Source organism: Amphiura filiformis, chromosome 7, assembly GCF_039555335.1.
Source record: "Amphiura filiformis chromosome 7, Afil_fr2py, whole genome shotgun sequence".
Classification (NCBI taxonomy): domain Eukaryota; kingdom Metazoa; phylum Echinodermata; class Ophiuroidea; order Amphilepidida; family Amphiuridae; genus Amphiura; species Amphiura filiformis.
In genome coordinates, this window is record NC_092634.1 from 25,688,028 (window position 1) to 25,710,884 (window position 22,857).

At 34.3% G+C, this 22,857-nt stretch overlaps 1 protein-coding gene and 2 non-coding genes across 4 annotated transcripts in view; all 3 read left to right on the forward strand.

Annotated features, from left to right (window-relative positions):
• LOC140156952 (guanine nucleotide-binding protein G(s) subunit alpha-like) overlaps nt 1–19,980 on the forward strand; it is a 77,531-nt gene extending 57,551 nt beyond the window's left edge. For both annotated transcript variants that reach the window (XM_072179998.1, XM_072179999.1), the window contains 9 exons: nt 2,215–2,312; nt 10,656–10,710; nt 11,459–11,544; nt 12,653–12,711; nt 13,025–13,145; nt 15,104–15,228; nt 16,580–16,663; nt 17,489–17,553; nt 17,986–19,980. In XM_072179998.1, the coding sequence (XP_072036099.1) occupies nt 2,215–2,312; nt 10,656–10,710; nt 11,459–11,544; nt 12,653–12,711; nt 13,025–13,145; nt 15,104–15,228; nt 16,580–16,663; nt 17,489–17,553; nt 17,986–18,141 (849 nt within the window). In that variant the 3' untranslated portion in view covers nt 18,142–19,980. The remainder of the gene's footprint in view (nt 1–2,214; nt 2,313–10,655; nt 10,711–11,458; nt 11,545–12,652; nt 12,712–13,024; nt 13,146–15,103; nt 15,229–16,579; nt 16,664–17,488; nt 17,554–17,985) is intronic.
• On the forward strand, nt 14,132–14,213 carry Trnas-gcu (transfer RNA serine (anticodon GCU)). Its single transcript has one exon. It is a non-coding gene; the product is annotated as a tRNA-Ser (tRNA).
• On the forward strand, nt 14,898–14,979 carry Trnas-gcu (transfer RNA serine (anticodon GCU)). The gene has a single exon. It is a non-coding gene; the product is annotated as a tRNA-Ser (tRNA).
• Nucleotides 19,981–22,857: the final 2,877 nt, after the last annotated feature.

Below are 22,857 nucleotides of genomic sequence, written 5' to 3' on the forward strand. Positions count from 1 at the left end.
TCTAGTTACGCCACTGTGGGTAAGTAATTGTTCGATTTAGCATTTAGCATTTTATTTTAGTTCATTTGAGTTATAGTTGAATTTTTTTAAGTAGCTGTTGCTATCATAAGACCTACTCATTTTGAATGATGATTTTTTTAACAACGAATATAATTTAAAAAAATTCTTTCTTCATCATCATGATCATCATCATGATGATCATCATCATCATGATCATCATGATCATCATGATCATCATGATCATCATCATCATCATCATCATCATCATCATCATCATCATATAATACAATAAACGGAATTTATATAGCGCCTTAGCATAAGTATGAACAAAGCGCTTTAAAGTATGAATAAAGCGATGATGCATGATGATATCAATCATCATCATCATCATCATCATCATCATCATCATCATCATCATCATCATGAAGACCTATAAGATACCACCTGTTCCTATCCAAGCCTTAATAGTTTGATACTCGTACTTTTCATAAGTAGGCCTATACAATATTATTTTGGAGTGCCTATATTATACCAAGTTGGACATCAATTTAATACAATAGAAGAAGGACAAAATTGGTAAAGATATAGTAAATATTTGACACGAAATAATAATGCATGCAGTATTAAAACTGAATTTACGGATAAGATGCATATAATATTGCTATATCTTCTACTTAAATAATTATAAATATTGTACCAACAGGTAACTTCATGTGAGATCTGAGAAGACTACTGATATCAGCAGTAGATAGCACGTTGGTTGCTTTCCTTTTTAGCGGAATCACAGATTCTTTTCCATTAGGCTTACAGTTTTACCCTTTTTGGGATGCAAAGAAAAAATCACGAGTATAAAGCATAGACGTATCATTCATACAAGTCGGACTCATAAAAAGTCAAGTGGAAATAAAATAATACATAAAAGACACAAAAACAGACACAATATTCTTGCATCAAGTTGTGTATAAGCCCAAGCACAAGACCGCGGGTCCAGGCTAGTCTTTGCGCCGGGAACATTGCGATAATGAGACGGCAACCTTGTTAGTACGGTAAACCGTGAGGACCACAGCTTATGTACATCTACCTCCAACAGCCTATACAATTAAGTCGCTGGTTGAAAGGGACGAGGTTGTCAAGCGTTAAGCCTGCAAGGCCACTAAGACTAGGTTGAATTTGCGTTGAAGAAATCCGGCTAGAGTTAAGACTCGGGCTTCGAGAGCGGGCTAGGCTTAGTAGCCTCAAGGCCACCTTAAGACTACGGCTTAATAAGACTCCTGTCGGGAAACTCGCCCTTAGTGTTTGCTGGGTTAGACAAGGCTAGTGAGAGCGACTTCACTTATTCAGATGTAAGTCTACAATTAATTTACAGCTATCGGTCTAAGAACTAAGTTGATTGGTTAAAAAGAGGGCTATATCATGTATTGAGTCAATCAGAGACATGGTAAGGACAGGGCTACAAGTGAAAGCGACTTCACTTTAATATTCAGATGTAAGTCTACAATTTATAGCCGTCGGTCTCTATAAGAACTTTTTTGATTGGTTAAAAAGAGGGCTATTATCATGTATTGAGCCAATCAGAGACATGGTAAGCATGGTAAGAGAGGAATTAGCGATTTTACAAAATGAAAATCTTAGTAGTTTGACCTTTTTGTTTTGAGACAGTCTGCAAAACGGTTTCAAAAATGTATCTGTCTAATATAAGCGAGAAAAAAAATCGAATTGGTACTCTTCAAGATATCTGCTTCTATATTTAGGCCTAAACCTAAATATTTTGCAAACATTTGCTTTTTGATAGTTTTGGACCCCAGGAAAGTCTTCGAAAGTACGTTTTGAACACTTCACCTGAATGTCTCAATCACGAACGTGTGTACGGTGTACTCTTACTTCTGATTGATTGTTTGATTGATTGACTGCATGCTTACTTAATTGCCTGATTAACTGTTGGCTTACTCGCTTGCTCAATTGATTAATTGATTAACTGTTTGGTTGATTGATTGACTGCATTTACTGTGCATGCTTGATTGCTTTTGATAGATAGATAGATTGATTGATTGATAGATTAATTAACTAATTGATTAATAGATTGATTGACTGATTGATTGATTGATTGCATGTGTGGTTCCATGATCTTTGTCAGATTGATTAATTGATCGAGATCAGATTGATTAACTGATTGACTATCAATTAATTGATTTTATGATTTTGTATTTTACACAGAAATTCTATGATCGTGCGAGGGACTTATGGGAGGACGAAGGCGTACAAGAATGTTACGCCAGGGCGCATGAATATCAACTCATCGACAGTGCAGCTTAGTAAGTATTTATTTATTCCGTTAAACTATTTTTGCTATAATTCGACAAATAGACATGGTGATGGGTGTGTTTTTATGGGAGACCAATTTGCCCAATTGGGTGCATTTTAGCATAAGTTCCCTTAAAAGCGCTCAATTAGGGCGAATGTGGGCGCTGTTTGTTGCAAATTGGTATGGGAAGCAAAAACAGCAACAATTCTGTGTGGCACAGTGTCATCGCCTTGTGATATCTTCATGGCAGAAATCGTCTGAATATCAAATCGTGCATAGCAGATACACGTGTATTGATCCCGGGTATTGATTTAGTTTCCCTGTCTGTACAATATGTAATTATTTACCAGGCGTCGTCGCTGTGCGGGGCACATCCCCGTACAAGAATTACCACTCCACCGGGTCTGTCCATCGACGCTCTTGATCTTTATAATATTCGCAGAGTTCCAATTGCATTTTGTTGTTGTTGTTTTGTTTTGTTTTTTTTTCTTTTTTTCCAGTGTACATTTTACAATCATAGTTTAGGCCGTATAAAATTAATGTTTTGGTTCTCTTCCTCTCCCTTATCTATTTTTGGGATTTGTCAGATTTTTTTTTTTTTTTTTAGATTTTTCAATTATTTTAGACTTTGGAATGATTTATGAATTTTTCATACATATAAATAAGTTTATTAGAGAACAAGGACCACTTCAAAGTCTTTTTGTGGTACTCTAGGGGGTTTATCCCTCAGAATCTCACATTTGAAAAAAAAAAAAAAAAAAAAGTGCCTCATCGTTTCCTCGAGCACTGTTGGAAAAGACCGAAAACTACAGACAATGCTGATTTTACACTGAAAAAAAAACAAAACAAAAAACACCTCCCTCCCTCATCAATTCATGAAAATCCTCTGGACGAGAACCAAAATATTAATTTTATACGGCCTTACTCAGATAAATACAGAAATTTTGATTTCTATACACCAGGTATTTTTAAATATTAAACAATACATAAACAGTACCAGCACACACACACACTCTCACATACATATTTATATAGCATTTGATTTGTCTAGCTTTTACAATAAGAACAAAATGTTTAGTTGAAAAGTCCCTTCCAAACCTGCCATTTATTTTGATAAACTCGGTATTTTGAATCTTTTAAAAGAATGAATCTTTCCAATTTATGATAATATTCTATTTCCTTCTGAAGAGGGATAAAAGAAAGGGTTGAATTTTGGCATCTTTTTCTGTATATATAAAACTTAGTTAGAATGAGAATTAAATTGATAGCACTATTTAGTTTTCCTAAATCTGTCCCGAAAAGAATATGATTTCGGTTGAATGTGATAGGTATACCGAGTTTTTGTAAACACCAGGTTTCGAGCTGAGACCAAATGGGTTTAACTTTTTACAATCTGATAAAAGATGAATTATCGTTTCGGGTTCCTTGTTGCAAAAAGTACATATATTATCATTTCTTTTGCCAATTTTAAACATAAATGTATTTGTGGTAAGAATTCCATTTAAAATTCTGTACTGAAACCACCGTAATTTTGTATCCATTGTACATTTAAATGGCAACAAAGAATATACCTTCCATTCATCATCTGAAAAGCTACTATTTAATTTTACTTCCCATTTTCGTTTTGCTCTTGGTATCTTTGAGGACATAAGTTGTTTACAGATTGATCTGCAACCTTTTTTATCTTTTAAAATAAAACTGAAATGAAATGGGATAAACGGCTTAGGAATTGCAATAAATGTAGCGTTTTCCTGAAATAGATGCTTGAAATTACTCTTAATTGCGCAAATTACACTGTTGTATTCCAAAAAATTTAGCCGTAATCCATAATTTGTTTCAATTTCATGAAGAAAGAGAAAACGGTTTTGGTTAACATGGACAAGGTCAGAGACAAAATCAATACCTGCTGTCCGCCATTTTTTATAATTTATTTCTTTACCACCAATCTTAAACCATTCGTTTTCCCATAAACATGATCTTAACACATCATCAATTGTATTAGGATTGTGTTTTTTCTTTACCTTAGACCAAGATAAAAGAACTTCTTTCCAAAAAACATTTTGGGAATTTTGTGCTACTTTTAGTGTATAATTTGCGCCCTTTTCAAGATCATTAATATGTATACCAGTTGAAATTGAAAAAAAACATCAATCCTTTAGCATCAATACATCCATTTACAATTCGTCTAATCCATGTACATTTCAGTGCTTCAAAGAATAAATCTACTTTAACCAATCTTAATCCACCTTCAGAATAATCATTTGACAATTGATCTCTACTTATTTTATCTCTTGTACCTTTCCAAATAAAATTATAGATTTTCTTTTGTAAATCTTTTATAAAGTCTTTTGACGGGTTAGGAATTGAAAGAACAAGGTGGTTAAACTTTGGTATCAGTAGGGATTTGACTATAGTTATTCTTCCAAAACTGTCAAGTTTCTTTTAGACCAATGATGCATTACCTTTGTCACCGACTCCATAACCTTATCATAGTTCAAATTAACCATTTCAACCAAATTGGTTGAAAATTGTACTCCCAATGCAGAGCATTTTCCGTCTTCAACCCACTTTAGATTTTTATTTGTAATGCCAGGGTTTGGTTTTCTACCTCTAAGTGACCCAATATACACAACATTTGTTTTATCCTCGTTTATTTTCAACCCTGACAAACGCTCAAACAAATCCAGTGTTTTTAACGTTTGTAGTAAACTTTCAGTACTTCCATTTAAGATCACAGTCGAGTCATCAGCGTATTGGGTGATTTTACAATTAATATTTTCAACTGTAATACCACATATATCAGTATTTTTTCGTATGAGACAGCCCAACATTTCAGCACAAATTAGAAAGATATAAGGGGACAAAGGGTCCCCCTGTCTGCAACCTCTACCTAAATTGAATTGTTTTGAGGAATTTCCATTTACCAAAACTGAGGATTGACTTTTATTATAAAAAGTTTGATCCATTTTGTAAAAGATGGACCGATATTTAGAAAATCTAATGTTTTAAAAATGAATTTATGAGAAACGGAATCAAACGCTTTTTCAAAATCTATAAGCAATAGCATACCTGGTTGGTCATGTAATTTTGTGTATACAATTAAATCATAAAGTAATCTTATATTTTCTCCAATATACCTTCCTTTCATAAAACCTTTTTGATCATCATTTATTAGGCTTGGTAAAATTTGTTTCATTCTTTCAGCAATACACGATGAAGCTAGTTTATAGGTTATATTTAACAAAGTAATAGGACGCCAATTCTTTAGGAATTGTTTTGGTTTGTTTCCTTTAGGAAGGAGGGTAATAATCCCTAATCTCTGCGTAACTGATAATTCCCTGATTCATATGAGTAGTTCAGAGAACGTAAGAGAAAACCTCCCAAGTCTTGAAAAAAAACTTTCCAAAATTCAGTGGTAAACCCATCAGACCCAGGACTTTTATTGTTTGACATTTTCTTCAAGGCAGTTAAAAGTTCGTTATAAGTCAAATGCCCTTCGAGCTTTTTTTTTAATTGATCTTGAGTTAATTGAGGTAAATCTGATCTTGAAAGATTTTGGTCGAATTCCTCCAAATATAAATTGTTGTCTTTACATTCATACAGTTTCGAGTAAAACTTAAAAGTTTCTTCCATTATTTGGTATTGATCTTTTATATCATCCCCGTTTGCATTTTGTAAATGAACGATTGCTTTATTTACACAGTTTCTTTTTTCCAAGTTCACAAAATATTTAGATGGTTTTTCTCCGTGTTCTATCCATCTTGCTTTGGATCGTAACATTACGCCTTCCATTTTTTCCTTCCTCATCTCCTCTAATTCGGACTTTTTAATTTCAACATTTTCTAAAACGTCTGTATTGTTTGAATCACCTAGCTCTTTTTCTAAAGTTTCTATATCTCTTTCAAGTATTTTCTTTATTTTTATTTTTTTGTTTTTTTCTGATGCATATTTGATCGTTTCCCCTTATCTCCATGAGCAATACTTCAAGAAACAGTTGTTCATTTATCGTAAACTCGAGCTCACTTGCAGGGATTTGATTTATATTATTTAAGTTATATGGTGATACTGCATATTGTTTCTTAACTTCACTAATTTTTTTCTTAATCCTATCTATGTAATCAATATCTTTTAATAGCGTATTATTGAATTTCCAAAAACCTTTCCCACGTTTAATAGGAGACACGTCGAGCGAAAGACTAATAAGAGAGTGATCTGTTCGATATCCAGGGTCTATTTTAGATTTCACTAAATATGTTGTAAGCTCTTCCGATATCAGAAAAAAATCTAATCTGGACTGTTTTAAAGGAGTTGGTTGACGCCAGGTATATCTGCGAGAGTTTGGGTTTTGAAGTCGCCACGGGTCTATCAATCCAAGTTCTTCTTTCATTTCTAAAACAGTTTTTCTCGCTTTTGGGTTATTTATGCGAATATAATTCGAGGTATCTAATTTTGGATCTTGAACCAAATTCCAGTCACCACATAACACACAATGGGCATTATCAAATGTTTCTATTACCCTTTTAATGTCGTGATAAAAGTTTGGCTTGTCATCATTTGGACCATATATTGATATAAGTGTTATACGAACATTGTTAATAGATACATCTAAAGCTACCCAATTTCCTTCTTCATCATTTTGTGTTGTATGGACTTTAAAATCTAAATTGTTATTGAGAAAATGGCAACTCCTCTTGAATTTGAGGCAAAGAGCTAAAAAAAGCTTCACCTCCCCATTCAGCTTTTACCATTATTTCCATATTCTTATCAAAATGAACATCTTGCAAACATAATATTGAAACACTTTTGTTACGCAAATAATGTAAAACATCTCTTCTTTTTGTTTAGCATTTAAACCCCGGCAATTCATTGATAGAATTTTAACATCATTAGCCATACTTAATCATTTTCAATGTCTATAATGGTATCATGGAACACGTTTCATGAGGTAATTGTACATAGAAAACTCTAGACATACATATAAATTATACTTTGATAAATATGGCCACTCACCCGCACACGCAAACAGAACCATGCAAAAAAGAACATGTAAAAAAAACAAAGAAAATTGGAACAAAATCTTGGTAGATACCCAAAAAACAAACATAAAGAAACTAAAAAAGTATCTACACACCGCACTCATCTCCGAGCCGACATGGAAACAGCATTTAAGAAAGGCAAACTTTTTTTGTCTGATTTTTTCAGAATAGTAATTTGTAGCATGTTTTGTTTTTATCAATCAAGCTCCAAATATTACTCATTTTGTTCAAATTATTGTTTTTGTTCAAAATCATACATAATTTAAAGTTGCATTTTTGGAATTTGTAAACAGTAGTATGTACATAGGTTTCCTATTTAAACCAAATTTACCAGCAAATGTTACCTTTCTGCAGTATCCATGTAAACTATAAATGCCCTTAAACCACTAACGTGGTATAAAGCTAAAGTATGAAACGGCCAATACATATAATAAAGTGGATAACATTGGAAACTAATTATATTACATAAGTATTTTCCTTTCACCAAAGGCATTCAGACAAGAATGGCCTATGATTTCACAGTTTATTTTGTTTACATAATAATCACAGATTGTTATAACATAAACAATACATAATTATCATAAAGTGGATCCATTGGAAGCTATGTGACATAAGTATTTTCCTTTCACCATTGGCATTCAAACAGAAAATGATTTCACATTTTATTTTGTTTACATATATAGATTGTTATAACATAAACAATACATATCACAAATTGGATAACATTGAAAACTATGTGACATAAGTATTTTCCTTTCACCATATTCAAACACAAAAAAAGGCCTATGATTTCACATTTTATTTTGTTTACATATTTTAGATTGTTATAACCTAAACAATACATAGAGTAGATAACATTGGAAACTATGTGAGATTAGGTATTTTCCTTTCACCATAGGCTTTCGAACACAAAAAGGCCTATGATTTCACATTTTGTTTTGTTTACATATTTATATATAGATTGTTATAACATAAACAATCCATATCATAAAGTGTGTGATGAGTATTTGCCTTTCACCATAGGTATTCAATCAAACACAAAAAGGCCTATGATTTCACATTTTATTTTGTTTATATATTTATATATAGATTGTTATAACATAAACAATCCATATCATAAAGTGTGTGATGAGTATTTTCCTTTCGCCATAGGTATTCAATCAAACACAAAAAGCATATGATTTCACATTTCATTTTGTTTACATATTTATATATAGATTGTTATAACATAAACAATCCATATCATAAAGTATAAGATGAGTATTTGCCTTTCACCATCGGTATTCAATCAAACACAAAAAGGCCTATGATTTCACATTTCATTTTGTTTATATATTTATATATAGATTTTTATAACATAAACAATCCATATCATAAAGTATAAGATGAGTATTTGCCTTTCACCATAGGTATTCACTCAAACACAAAAGGGCCTATGGTTTCACATTTTATTTTGTTTACATATTTATATATAGATTGTTATAACATAAACAATCCATATCATAAAGTGTGTGATGAGTATTTGCCTTTCACCATATATAGGTATTCAATCAAACACAAAAAGGCCTATGATTTCACATTTTATTTTGTTTACATATTTATATATAGATTGTTATAACATAAACAATCCATATCATAAAGTGTGTGATGAGTATTTGCCTTTCACCATAGGTATTCAATCAAACACAAAAAGGCCTGATTTCACATTTTATTTTGTTTATATATTTATATATAGATTGTTGTAACATAAACAATCCATATCATAAAGTATGTGATGAGTATTTTCCTTTCACCATAGGTATTCAATCAAACACAAAAAGGCCTATGATTTCACATTTCATTTTGTTTACATATTTATATATAGATTGTTATAACATAAACAATCCATATCATAAAGTATAAGATGAGTATGTGCCTTTCACCATAGGTATTCAATCAAACACAAAAAGGCCTATGATTTTACATTTTATTTTGTTTTGTTTTGTTTATATATTTATATATAGATTGTTGTAACATAAACAATCCATATCATAAAGTGTGTGATGAGTATTTGCTTTTCACCATAGGCATCCAAACACAAAAAGGCATATGATTTCACATTTTATTTTGTTTACATATTTATATATAGATTGTTTTAACCTAAACAATACATAGAGTAGATAACATTGGAAAGTATTTTCCTTTCACCATAGGCTTTCAAAACACAGAAAAAGCCCATGATTTCACGTTTTATTTTGTCTATATATAGATTGTTATAACATGAACAAATATTTTACAATATATATCATAAAGTGGATAACATTGAAAACAAGTATTTTCCTTTCACCATAGGCATAAACATCATAAATGGTTTTGTTTGTTTTGGGTTTTTTTTTATATCGTCGTACACATTTTCTGACTTTTCTGGCTTTTATTTTTAAAGTTTATATTTTACAATTTTATGATACGATCCGAACACAGAAAGTGATTTTTTTTCAATATCCAATGTCATTTTGTCACTAATGTCATTACCTGTACTACCATAACTTTTGAGACTTTCTTTTCCAAACCCAAAGTTGTACATAAAATTTATATGGTGTGCACATTTTATTTGAAACCGATTAAGGACTGGTTCATAATCAGCAAAATTTTTTTTTCTTTCCAGCAAAATTAATATTGTTCGATATAAAGGATGCCGTTGGTAATCTATCAATAGCTTGTTTGCAGTGTCAAAGAAAAAGACTTGCTATAGCATAGCTTGTTCAATTATTTGGTGTACATCTTCCAGGCACTGCCTTTTGCTTCCTTGGCACGATACTCTAAGTACACTTTCACCCCATTTACTCTGATCCTTGTTGAATTTCCTTCATTCCGTAGTCTTCTTGCTTGAGTAGCCAACTCACCCCTCGTACGTTTCATCTCTGCAGGGAGATCCGTGTAGCACATGACTGGCTTCCTGTCCTTGATATAACCGCGAATTTGGCTTGCTTCTAAAACACAATCTCTGTCGGACATGCAACCAAAACGCACAATGATGGGATCCGGTCGTTCCTCTCCTTCCTGTTGCTCGCGCCCTGTAAGTCTCTCTTTCGACGTGGTAGTCGATGCGCATTCACTATGATCACTGAATCAGCGTGTTCTCTTCTAAACATGAAATCCGTAATAAGGAACTCTCGCACTACATCGTAAATGTCCTCATCTTTGGTCTGTTTCACTCCATAAAAAAGCAAAAATTTGTTGTTGTTGTTACCTATCTTGTCATACATGATTAAATTATGTAATACGATCCGACGATACTGAAATAATTAACGTCGTATTTATCTTGTCTTCTTCTCTAGTTTTTTAGATAGAATTGACGAGATCAGGGAAAGCGATTACAAGCCACCTAACCAGGTAAGGACACTTACAATCCAATTTCAAAGTAATTGCTTTTCAGTGATCAACTTTAAACATTTTTTGTTGTTGTGAATTTCACGATGTTCACCTTCTAATCACGATTTTCATTTGCACGCACTGTTAACAATTTAACAGCAACTCTGCCGTGTTTGATGGATATTTTAATAAACAAAATAAAAAAGTAACTACCCCCTACTTAAATAATGGCCATTATTCAAAAAGGGGCTATTGTATTACAAATCTGAAAAATGCGTTGGAAGCAGAATTTATTTCTGCGCATTTTGACACCTCATTGGATACGATAGTCCATAAAACAATAAAACACCGGTCAATTTAATGTAGTGAGGTCCAGATTTGAAGGTTGCACTTACATACAAATTTTTACAATACAAAAACACTCAGATATCATTACACAGATTTCTTTCCATTACACTGAATGCAAAATCAATAGAATTTACTGCAACTTTCAAATCTTGGGCTACATTGATTTAAATGTACGCTGTGACGTCAATATTTAGTCAATTGCTACAAATGAGGTGTCAAAATGTGCAGAAATAAATTCTGCTTCCAACGCATTTTACAGATTTTTAATATAATCACCCGTTTTTGAATAATGGTCATTATTTAAGGGGAGGGGGGGCTAGTTACTTTTTTTTTGAGATGTTTATTTTATTAATGCTATGCTTCAGAATCACCTTATAATATAAAAATGTAAGTTGTTTTGTAAATGCTTACTTCATTGCAGGATATCTTGAGGTCTCGAGTTATGACTAGAGGTGTGTTAGAAACCAAGTTTGAAATTCATATGCAACGATCCAGTGTTAATTTCCAGTGAGTATAGATAGTGGAAAAGAATATAATTTTATAGTGCGCCCTCCTTTTTTGTGAACAGATTGGGTGGAAAATGAATTTAGTGGAATTTTTCATCAGAACTGTAAAATAATGGTAGAAAACACGTCATTTCTGCATGCTACTTATGCGCATAAATTGTGCACATTGCACCTGGGTATTTTTCAATGATTTTAAGCACATTTTTCAGATGCCATGCAAGAAAATAGTCCCTGTTTTTTTTTCAAGCACTGTCCAGCTCTAATTACGTGGTATTATATTTAACCTAATGTATGGATATCATTTGTATTTTCCTGGAGAAGAAGGGAACAAGGACACAAAGGAGGAGAACTAGAGGAGATTTGTTTTTTTTTCGGTTTTCTGTTTCTGGGAACAAAAACGCAGCATTTTTCTATAATTATTTTATAGATATGTTATTTCGACATGAATAAAAATTAATTTTGGGGTAATTAGCAGGGATTATTACAGTATTGAGTATAATGGGTAAATAAATGTATTGGAAGTGTTGCGAGTATAGTGCAGTGCTACAGATCTCTGCATCTCCCTTGAAATGCCCTAAATGCGGAAGGAAAGACGATATTTGGCTATTCCATGAAAATCCACACTCCCTCTGTGGAAGATTTAGCTAAAGTCTTCTACAGAGGGAGTATGAGTTTGAAATAGAATAGACATTTGGGTAACTTCCATTTGAAATACTCAATCTAGTTGTGGAAGATATAGGTAAAGACACAATACAGGGGGAGTATGGGTTTCAAAATGATTAACCCTGACCAATTACATTTGAGAAACATACTCCCTCTATGGAAGATATTTTCAAAATATTCCACAGGGGGAGTGTGGATTTCAATTGGAATAGCCCATTTTGATAAGTATACAAGGTGCCGGGATAAGATGGGGAAGCCTGGAAGAAGAAGAACTGAAGAAGGACAAAACATGGTGCTGGAGCAAGCTGAAGAATAGGAAGGAAGGAGAAAAAGAAGCCGGCGAGGAAGAAAATTAAGAAAGAAACGATAACAGGTGGAGGAGAAGGATACGAGGAAGAGGTTTTATGCATAACTAATATTATCGCTATACACATTATTTATTTCAGTTTACTCGATGTAGGCGGACAGAGAGATGAGAGGAAAAAATGGGTGCAATGTTTTTCAGGTATATGGCCTATTATTAATCACAATGTTGTTGAAAGTAGTTAGCTAAATATAATTATATGCCTAATGCTGTCTTGTTGTCTTGCTGTCATGATGTCATCGTACTATGTAAGGCCCGGGTGTAAGACAGCCCTAATTATGGTGACATGTGGAATTATTAAGGGCCTTTGCGGTGCATAAGCCATGCATATTCAACGGCTTACGTCGCGTATGTGTTATCCACGAGTGTAACATGGTAAAAGGCAAGGGACCTAAAACAGAACCCTGCGGAAAACCTCTTGAAAGTAATGTTAATATCGATCTTTCTGCTTTAGATTGTACAGCAGTCATCTTTGTGACAGCATGCAGTGGCTACGATACATTCCTCAGAGAGGACCAAAGTATAAACAGACTCGAGGAGTCTCTGCAATTGTATGAACATCTATGGGCAAATAGGTAAGCAAAGTTGATTTCTTGGTGGGTGTTTTTGTGTGTGTCTTATATATGCGTGTGCGTTGTCTGCCCTTACGACAGAAAATTAGTGAGGAATCGTGTGAGAGGCAAACTTTTCATATCTTGAAGAAAAACCGGTTCGTGGGATTTTGAGCCGAAAATCAATGTCAGCCTACATTTTTGTACATAGTCATTGTATATCTTTATTTCTCGCGCGTTATGCGTTGCTTTTGTTATAATATAACGTGCATACACTGCCAAAAAATTGCCCAGATATGAGCAAAATTTTACTCTTTTGACAGTAAAAAGGGGAATACTCAATTCTTGAGTAAATTGTACTCCATGAAGGTTGATTAATTGTTCACTCATCTTGTTGATTAGAAATTTACTCAGAATTGGGTTAAGACTTTTACTCGGCTTTCACTGAGTAAAGTTTACTCAATAATTACTCCAGGGTCGAGTATTCCCCTTTTGACTCAAATAAGAGTAAAACGGTACTCAACTGAGGTTGAGTAGAATTTACCACTTGAGTTGAGCAATTATTTTACTCAACATTTACTCTTCGAGGAGTATTATATTTTGACTCAAAAATTAATAATACTATAGATGAGCAAATAATTTGCTCAAATTAGGGGTATAAATATCAATTTACTCAGGCTGCAGCATCTGGAATATAGAATCGATGCAGCTGTTGTCATTTACTCTCTCCATGCAGGTATATATATGTAGGCCAATATAAATAGTAGGCCTACTTGAATCATGTATTGAATAAAATTATGAAACTAGGCATAGGCTTACCAGCAAATATAAATTTCTTATCTCGGTTTTCTAAAGACATTTGTTTATTCTATCCTCCCATCATGCATCACTTTTGCGATAACTATCACACGATAAGACAAAACTATTGCATGTCGGGAAGGAAAGCAAAGTTGATGTGTCGCTATGAATTAGTGCAATAATAAATGATGGCGTTAATCTGAACAACAACTGACGAGGTGGCCGAGTGGTTAAGGCGATGGACTGCTAATCCATTGTGCTCTGCACGCGTGGGTTCGAATCCCATCCTCGTCGCATTTTTTTTACTTCCTAAATTTATTCAACCTGACAACAATGTAGTGTGCCATAATTATATTTTTACCGTGATCATATCATTATTATTCAGTTTTGTTTGTTTTTAATAATCTTTTCTCGTTTTTCTCGTTTTTTTCTGTCTGTTTAAACATTTCATCATAATCAAATAATTATTAGGCCAAAAAGTTTTGTTTGTTTGCCCTCTAGAAGGATTCTTGGGGTGGGTGTGGGGGGGGGGGGTTGTCGGAAAAATATTTCTATTTTTTAAAATCTTTTTAGGCAATGAACATGGTCATGTGGAAAAATACATCAATCCTTCCCTTCCCACCTTCAATACGCAAGATACACCATAGAAATTGATTCAATTAGAACACATGCATACTTACAGGCATGATAAGACGTCAAGTTTATTGGAAACATTGATGCAGGAATGGACAGCTATAAATGAGTTTACAGTAATGATTTTCTTCTTAAGAAAAATGTTGTTGGCCAAATTTAGCTATGAAATGAAATTTAGACATAAAAATGTATTAAAAACCCATTAAAATTATAAACTATAAAAACTAAAAAAAAAAAAAAAAAAAAAATCGGTCGGTGGAGGGCAAGCATACAATTTTTTCCCCTTATCGTCATCGTCGTCGTCATTTCATGAGTTATAATAGTTATCATTATCACAGTTTTTGCGACGAGGTGGCCGAGTGGTTAAGGCGATGGACTGCTAATCCATTGTGCTCTGCACGCGTGGGTTCGAATCCCATCCTCGTCGCATTTTTGTTCTGAAACACTATGATCCATCTTGACTAATTTCGTGATTATTATTTTTTTTTTTGTAAGTTACATTTTTCTTTTCATTTGTAATAATATTATTATTATTGATGTTGTTGCTTAAGGTTTCTCAAGGACCGGTCGTTCATCCTATTTCTGAATAAGCAAGATATCCTAGCCGAGAAAGTAGCCGGTGGAAGATCAAGCATCGGAACACATTTTCCTGCATACAACGACTACACGCCGAGTGGTGAGTTGAACTAATGAGGAAGGAGGGGTATTTACTTCACGTTATATAGCGACTTTTTGAGCACTTTTAATGTAGTGTTATTTATTCGTACGTATTATATATAACTACATTTTTTGAAGAAAAAGAATCTTGGTTTTTGCATTGGTCGCAATGATATTGTGTGTTTTTGTTAAGATGACTAATCTGATTTCGAACGGTATAAGAACGGTATGTCGCAGATAGGTCAAACTATACTTTTTCTGAATCGTTATGACCAGAGGAATACTTTGGCGTGGTTTTTGACAAAATCTAAGCAATTTTGAAATTCGGATCCTGATGTATGAAATTTGACCCATGTCATGCCTGTTATTAGGCCCTAGGGACATTGTTTGAATTTTCAACATAGCTTATCGTTTTCTACTTTTCTACGCATTTTTTCTGATCTACAGACATCGGTTAGAAGCTGATTTCCGAGGGTGTATGATAGTCCCTTCTTCCAACTGCACTAAAAGACCCAAGGCTAGTTTTCATTGGCCTGTGGCTTTGGAAATGGACATAAGTCTTTGTTGTTACAGAAAAGTCGGTTATAATAATTTATGTACCCAAATCTAATTTTCGTCAAAAATGAAGATGAGGGCAGTGTTGGTCATCTAACAGCATTTCTGATTGGTTGATAGCTTGAAATGCTCATTTCAATTGCCAATTATGACTTAGGCTTTAAATTATTTATGGTCAGACTTGCATTTGCAGATGATCTTATTAATATCCTTCTTGATTGGTTCAAAATTGGACACAATATTCATTTTGGCAATCGGCAGGTAGTTCTCATGGCGTTAAGCCCTCGATATATCTTTTGGTATAGGCCTATCAATGGGTCCAAATTTCTTGAAAATTTGGTATATTTATGGGTCCACTTCCAAAATCACAGCGGCACATCCCTACCAAAACCAAACTTGAGTACCCCCCCCCGGGGGTTATTCATGCACGGGTTTCAATTATAAAGGCGACTCCAAATTTTGCTGGCAAAACGAGAAAAACATACAGAGAAATAAAACCCAATGGGTGGGTAAATTTATAGTATTTTTTACCCAACTAACCCAAAATAATGTAACCAATGTTGGGTAAAAATGTTTTACCCAATGGATGTTTTACCAGTGGTCGAACAGTGTATAACAGATGTGTTTTCTATGCCTTGCTAATGAGATGACTTGCATCGCATTATTAGGCGGAGGCGCCCTATTTAGCGTTAGCTTTGGAACCCGACTTATACGGGTGAAAAATCAATCTAATAATAAAATGTGGCGCCTCCGCCTAATGAATAAAAATCTACATCGGATAGCATATATTATTATATATTTATTTTTTATTGCAGATTCAATAGGTGATGTCGAACCAGGCTGCTTATGCTGCTTCTCAATGAAAGCAAGGAAAGCTGAACACGTAAGAAGAGAATCCAGTAAGTGTTATGCCAAATCAATCGATCGATCAATCAATCAATCAATCAATCAACCAACCAACCACCCCGCCCACCACGCAGTCAGTCAATCAATCAATCAATCAATCAATCAATCAATCAATCAATCAATCAATCAATCAATCAATCAATCAATCAATCATATGTACAAAACAACAATGATTAGTCCTGTATGGAGGAGCAGGAGAAAGGCTAGGCAAGGTGACTACCCCTGGATACCGTATGAGTATAAACATTGTTTTGGAGACTTAAAAAGCTCCAGGCCAATGCTTTGTTTATCTGCTAACAGAAAATGGAACAAGATTGGTCAGTAATCAGTAATTTAGAACCTTTTTTGTTAATTGATGCGTCATATCACAGATGGAAAGGAAAATACCAAGAACCCCGTCGTCCTTCGGAGGGACGTAAAACTATCGGTCTCGTGTACAGAGCCTGTACGTGTATAAATTTCAGTCGTTGGCTGTTGCAAATCCGTCTAGCCAGTTTAAACACACTTAATCCAAGAACCGCTAAAACCCACTAACCGCTCCACCCGAAAAATTCTGAGGAATTAGCAGTCACTGGGTTTAGCAGTTCTCTGGATATAGCCAGGTTTAGGTTTTATGATATAGCATGGTATAGCATGGTTTTTGATCACCACAGTCAAAAGGCCCTGTACTAGTAGGGCTAAATCCGTCCCCAGTTGTGGGGGGGGGGGGGCACGTTATGGTTATGGTTAGATATCCAATTATACATGTAGCAGGAAAAGAGTCATGTTATAAATAAGTAATAAACAAATAAGAGTTCTCGTATTTTCATTAATTTCAGTGTTCGATGGCATCAACAGCTCCGAATTCTACAAGGTGAAATCGTTCATTAAAGATATGTTCCAGGTAATGATTTAGATTGTAAATTTAAAACCTTTTTTTACATATCTGAAATGTTTGAATTTTAAAAACAAAATTTAAAACTTGTCTGCAGTCGACACCCGAGTGAGAGAGTCAATTATCATGGTTAAGGTACAGACCCAGAGAACAAGTCGGTTGCGCGTGCAGATATTTCTTCTTATATAATCTAATATTTTGCACAAATTATATATTTTGTTAATGATTTTGATTTAAACTTTTGATCCAAACACAAAGAATTAATTCCTACCTCGGAATTTTCAGATGGTACTCCATCTTTCATCAGCGAGTGAGTGACTGTATCAGGTAGGCCTATATAGGAATTAATTCTTTGTGTTTGGATCAAAAGTTTAAATCAAAATCATGATTTATACCAACACAGGTGAACTTTCATGAACGATATATTTTGTTCTTTTACAGAAACTTAGCACGACGGATGGTATTAACGATGCCTTTAAAAGGAGAATGTACCCTCACTACACATGCGCAATAGACACAGAGAAGATCAAGAGAGTCTTTGAAGACTGCAAGGACATGATAGTTCGCCTTCACTTAAACAATACCGGCGTTGTCTGATAGGCTAATCCGATTAAATTGGAGATTTCAAACTGATAATATGTTTAGACAGGGCATGAACCAGTCCCATGATATAATTTTGCCAAAAAGTGTTGTTTCTTTGTGCAAAATACATTTCCGAAACTGCAGAAAGACATGTAATAGGCCTATATCGTTTCATGATTGTTCAAATGATGAAACGTTTTTGCAACCCAGCATGACCAAAATGTTTTGAAGACATTCGCAAAAGGTTGATAGAAAACGTTTAAATGTCGGGTTATATGAAGGGCACAAAACGTTTTAATAGCATCAAACGTTTTTGAAAACATATTGCAAACCATTCTAACATAATACATAATGTTATTCAAGTGTTGACAAAATATTTTGCAAAAATGTTTGCATAAAATATTTGCAATCACATTTTCAAAATGGTTTAGTGTTTTTCCTTTTCATGACCTTAATATAACCCGTTATTTAATGTTACCAAAACCTTCAGTCAGTTTTACAGAAAATATTCGTGTATTATGTAATGGAATCGCAAAGAACCTCTTTTTCGCTATAGCACAATAAGAAAAACCGATGATGATGTCAATTTCAGCTTCGTTCGGATGTCGTGATTAGTGATCGATAAAGGCGGTTATTAGCTGTGCAGTTTTGTGTTTCGTGACGAAACATTTCGCCCATATTTAGGTTGCCTTTTGCATTTAAAGATACAACAACTAATTTATTCATGATTCCGTTTCGACAAAGGTTCCATTTGATGGAAACGAACTGGAGTTCATAGTGTAAAATAATGATTTATTATGTGAATCTATAATACCGTAAAATCTCGTCTACAAGCATATATAGTGTTTTTTATGAAAGCTTAATTAATACGAAACAAGCGTGAATATAGCAATACAATAGATTGGTCTTACAATAATACTTGTTTGTATATGCTTGGATCTGTAATTTATTTGCTCAAACTCCATAATGGCGCATGGAATAATTAAGCTTTCATCAGAAGCACTCTATATGCTTGTAGACGAGGTTTTACGGTATTGTGCAAAGGTGCCAAACTCTAGATAGACACATTTTGAACATCGGTTCAGTACAATATTGTCAAACATTCTCCAAGAGACACACAGAAAACAAAATCTTTGTTTTACAACGAATCAGCAGACATTCATCGCGGAAATCGTACGTTAAACTTTCAATGCTCAGAGAAATCAAAAAGTTTACTCCCGGGGGTTTACTCATGTTCAGGATATTTTTCGACAATACACCAGTTAAAATATACACACCCCCTATAGAGGAATAAATGTTCAAAAGAAATATATTTCCAACAATTGTAATTCCATAACTGAAGAGGTTCATCAGGTCTGTTGATGATTAAACAGCTAAAGGAAAAACTTACGTTTTTCTGCTGACAGTTTCGCCAGAAACCTTCTGGCTTTCTCAAAGCGATTGATGTTGTTATTGATCCATCTGCTTGGAGCGGGAATCCCGGCCGGATGTTACTGTTTTACCGGAAGTACTCCTGTCTCCAACGTTTGATCCTCTGCTCAAGACCAACGTCTTTTTTGTATTTAGACACTTTGAACGTCAATCATAATATTTGGTCAAGAAGTACGATAAATCCGAACTCCTCTATATCCTGAGTGTGCATTTATTTTTTGAAATAGCCCAATTTGCAATAACAAGTTTGACAATGTACGGTATCCGTATGTGTCGTAACTCAAGAAAAAGGAAATACTACGCGGGATACGTGTATATCGAAGGTAGGCCTACTGAAATATCCATGTATGTATGAAAATGCTATTTTGGCACATGTTGATATTCAATATGAACATGTTTAAATTGTTCAATTATGTCTCATAAATCCCAAGATTATTATTCTTATTTAATATTTTAACGATAGGGGCAAAACATAAGCCAAATCGGCATTCATCGTGGCACCGTTTTTGCAGTTTTGGGACACTTGCCCGCTGACCTATCGTGAAAATTGTTGGGTTTTTTGGGGGGTGGGGGGGGGGGGGGGATGTGCCTCACAAAATATTATTTGAAAAGTTTTCGGTTTTAAAGCGGTTATCATCTCAATCTGGTTTTAGGTGGGTAGGCCTAAGTGACTTTCATGTCGAGGGTAGGCTATATTTTTTGGTACTCAGTTGACACAGGAGAAGCCGGCAGTTTAACACACTAAACCTCGAGACCCGCTCCAACTTCGGGGGGAAACGGTCACTGGGTTTTGACAGTTCGCGAGGTATATCGGTTTTTAGGGAATGCCACGGTCAAAAGGCCCTAGTCTTTTAGAAAAAAAAAGTTCTTGGCTGCCTGTATGTAAAACCCTCAAGAGAAAAGGGTTCTTGAAAATTCAAAGAACCAAAAATGGTTCTTTTTGGCATTTCCATAACCCTTTTCAGGTCTAAAATGGTTCTTTCTGACCTTTCCAGAACCCCTTTCAGGTCTGAAATAGTTCATTCTCTTCTTAGTAGAACCATTTAAGGTTCCACATACAGGACAGCTGAAGAACCATTTAAGGTTCTACTGAGAACCGTTTTTTCTAAGAGTGTAGGGCTATGTAGTTTTATTTTGCAAAATGTTTATTTCATTATATTTTATGTGGGTTTTGTTCAATTTAACAAAGATGCGGCTTATACGTCTGACATTACTATAGTCAAGTATCAATAAAGAAGCAGATAGCCGGCAAATATGCACACTCGTTAAGGTGGTACTACACCCCTTGATAAATTTGTGACTATTTTTGCATTTTTCTCAAAAAAATAATGACACACTGGTAACAAAAGTTATGTTTATTATAGGGGCAAGCAATCCAGTTACTACACTGGAATTTCAGTGACTCAATACAAGCGGTAGGCCTACGTTATTTATGATAAGAAAAGAGGTACCGCTAGAATGTATACCTCATTTCGTAACATAAAAATTATAATGAACCACCTGTCTTGAATCACTGAAATTTCAGTGATAATGTGATTCCTTGCCCCTATAATATACATAACTTTTGTTACCAGTGTGTAGTTAATTATTGAGAAAAATGCTCAATAGTCATAAAATTTATCAGGGGGTGTAGTACCACCCTAGCGAGGGAACACTGTGCAAGGAAATCGTTCCGAGTGCATGCAAGAGACGGAATGCTTGGGATGAAATCGAAACTTGACCGCCGGTGCTCTGGTTCTAAACAATGGAACGCGGTTCAACCGGCGGTCGAGTTTTGATTCCATCCCTTATGGTATAACTGTGTCTTTCACTGCGTAATTCCAAGCTTTTGTACGATTTTGGCCTGATAATATGGTCCAGGACCATGGTCCTGGACCATATGGTCCTGCACCATATGATACAGGAGCATGTTTGACTTATATTTTCAATTCATTTGAGTGTATTGCAAAACATATTTTTGTTGTTTTGTTTTTGTTTTCTTTCTATCAGCAAGACGTAAATTTTATGTCAAAGTTCATATGTATAGTTTTGCTTTGAGGAGATATTAAAAAGCAAACAGATTTCCACCATTCAAAGTGACTTTTTTTTGTCATTAAAAGTAATAATTTTACAGCGCTCTTATTGAAATTTGTGCATTTTCATTATTTAAAAAATATAACTTTTTATTAATAATTTATGTCACATGCATTGTACATGTCAGGCATGTTATATATTTATAAAGTAATGGGCTATCTTCCACAGGGGAGTATGAATTTCAAATGGAATTAGCTAATTAAGCGACACTATTTGAAACTCACCCTCCCTCTGTGGAAGAGTCAGATTGAATCTTTCTCAGATGGTGTATGGAATTCAAATGGAGCTGCCCAATGTGTTCAGTCTATTTGTGATTCATACTCCCTCTGTGGAAAAGATTTCTATCATCTTCCAACAGGGGTTGTGTTGACTCTAATTGGAATAACCACACAGGCGTACGGTTTGCTTGAAAAGTTCACTTATATTGCTTGCAGTAAACAGAAAACCGAGAGCATTCGCTAAAGGTTAGAAACGAATGACAGAAAAAGTTTAAATGCCGGGGTAAAACCTTTAAATACATTTTAAAACATTTTAAAAGGTTGCGGCAAAACATGTGATGAAAAAATATATTTTTATATATCGTCACTGGGCGGGAAAAACCTCATATGTACATTTGGCCCTTGAATATGGATGAAGCAAACCTTTCAATATAAAGTCTTCACCTACAAGGCTTTATCCATGTTCAAGGGCCAAAAGTAAATATGAGGTGTTTCCTGCATGTACTTTTGGCCCTTGGACATGGACGAAAGCAACCGCTTCAATATAAAGTCTACACCTACCAGGCTTTATCCATGTTCAAGGGCCAAAAGTACATATGATGTTTTTCCCGGCCAGTGACGATATGCAAAAAATATGTTACAATGACATTTTGACAACATTATGTTTTGGTTTTTTTTCATACAAAACATTTTTAACCCGACATTTATCGTTATGGGATCGGATTCTAAAGATTCTAAATTAACATTTTTTTTGTGAGTTAACGATTTTTTTAAAGTCATTATTTTTCCAATCTTTAAAATGATACATAACTCGACAATATCATAGTTATGTAAAGTATAACTTTTTTTAAATATGTTTAAAGACCTATCTTTTCTCGAAGCTTGGCTAATGGGTATGCTTCCTAGGCCCTAGGAACACCAATATGGACCAATTTGATTGATACAGGTGATGCACGAGGTGAAATTGTCGACACTGGTATTTAGGACTAATTGTTTTAATGTTATTGCA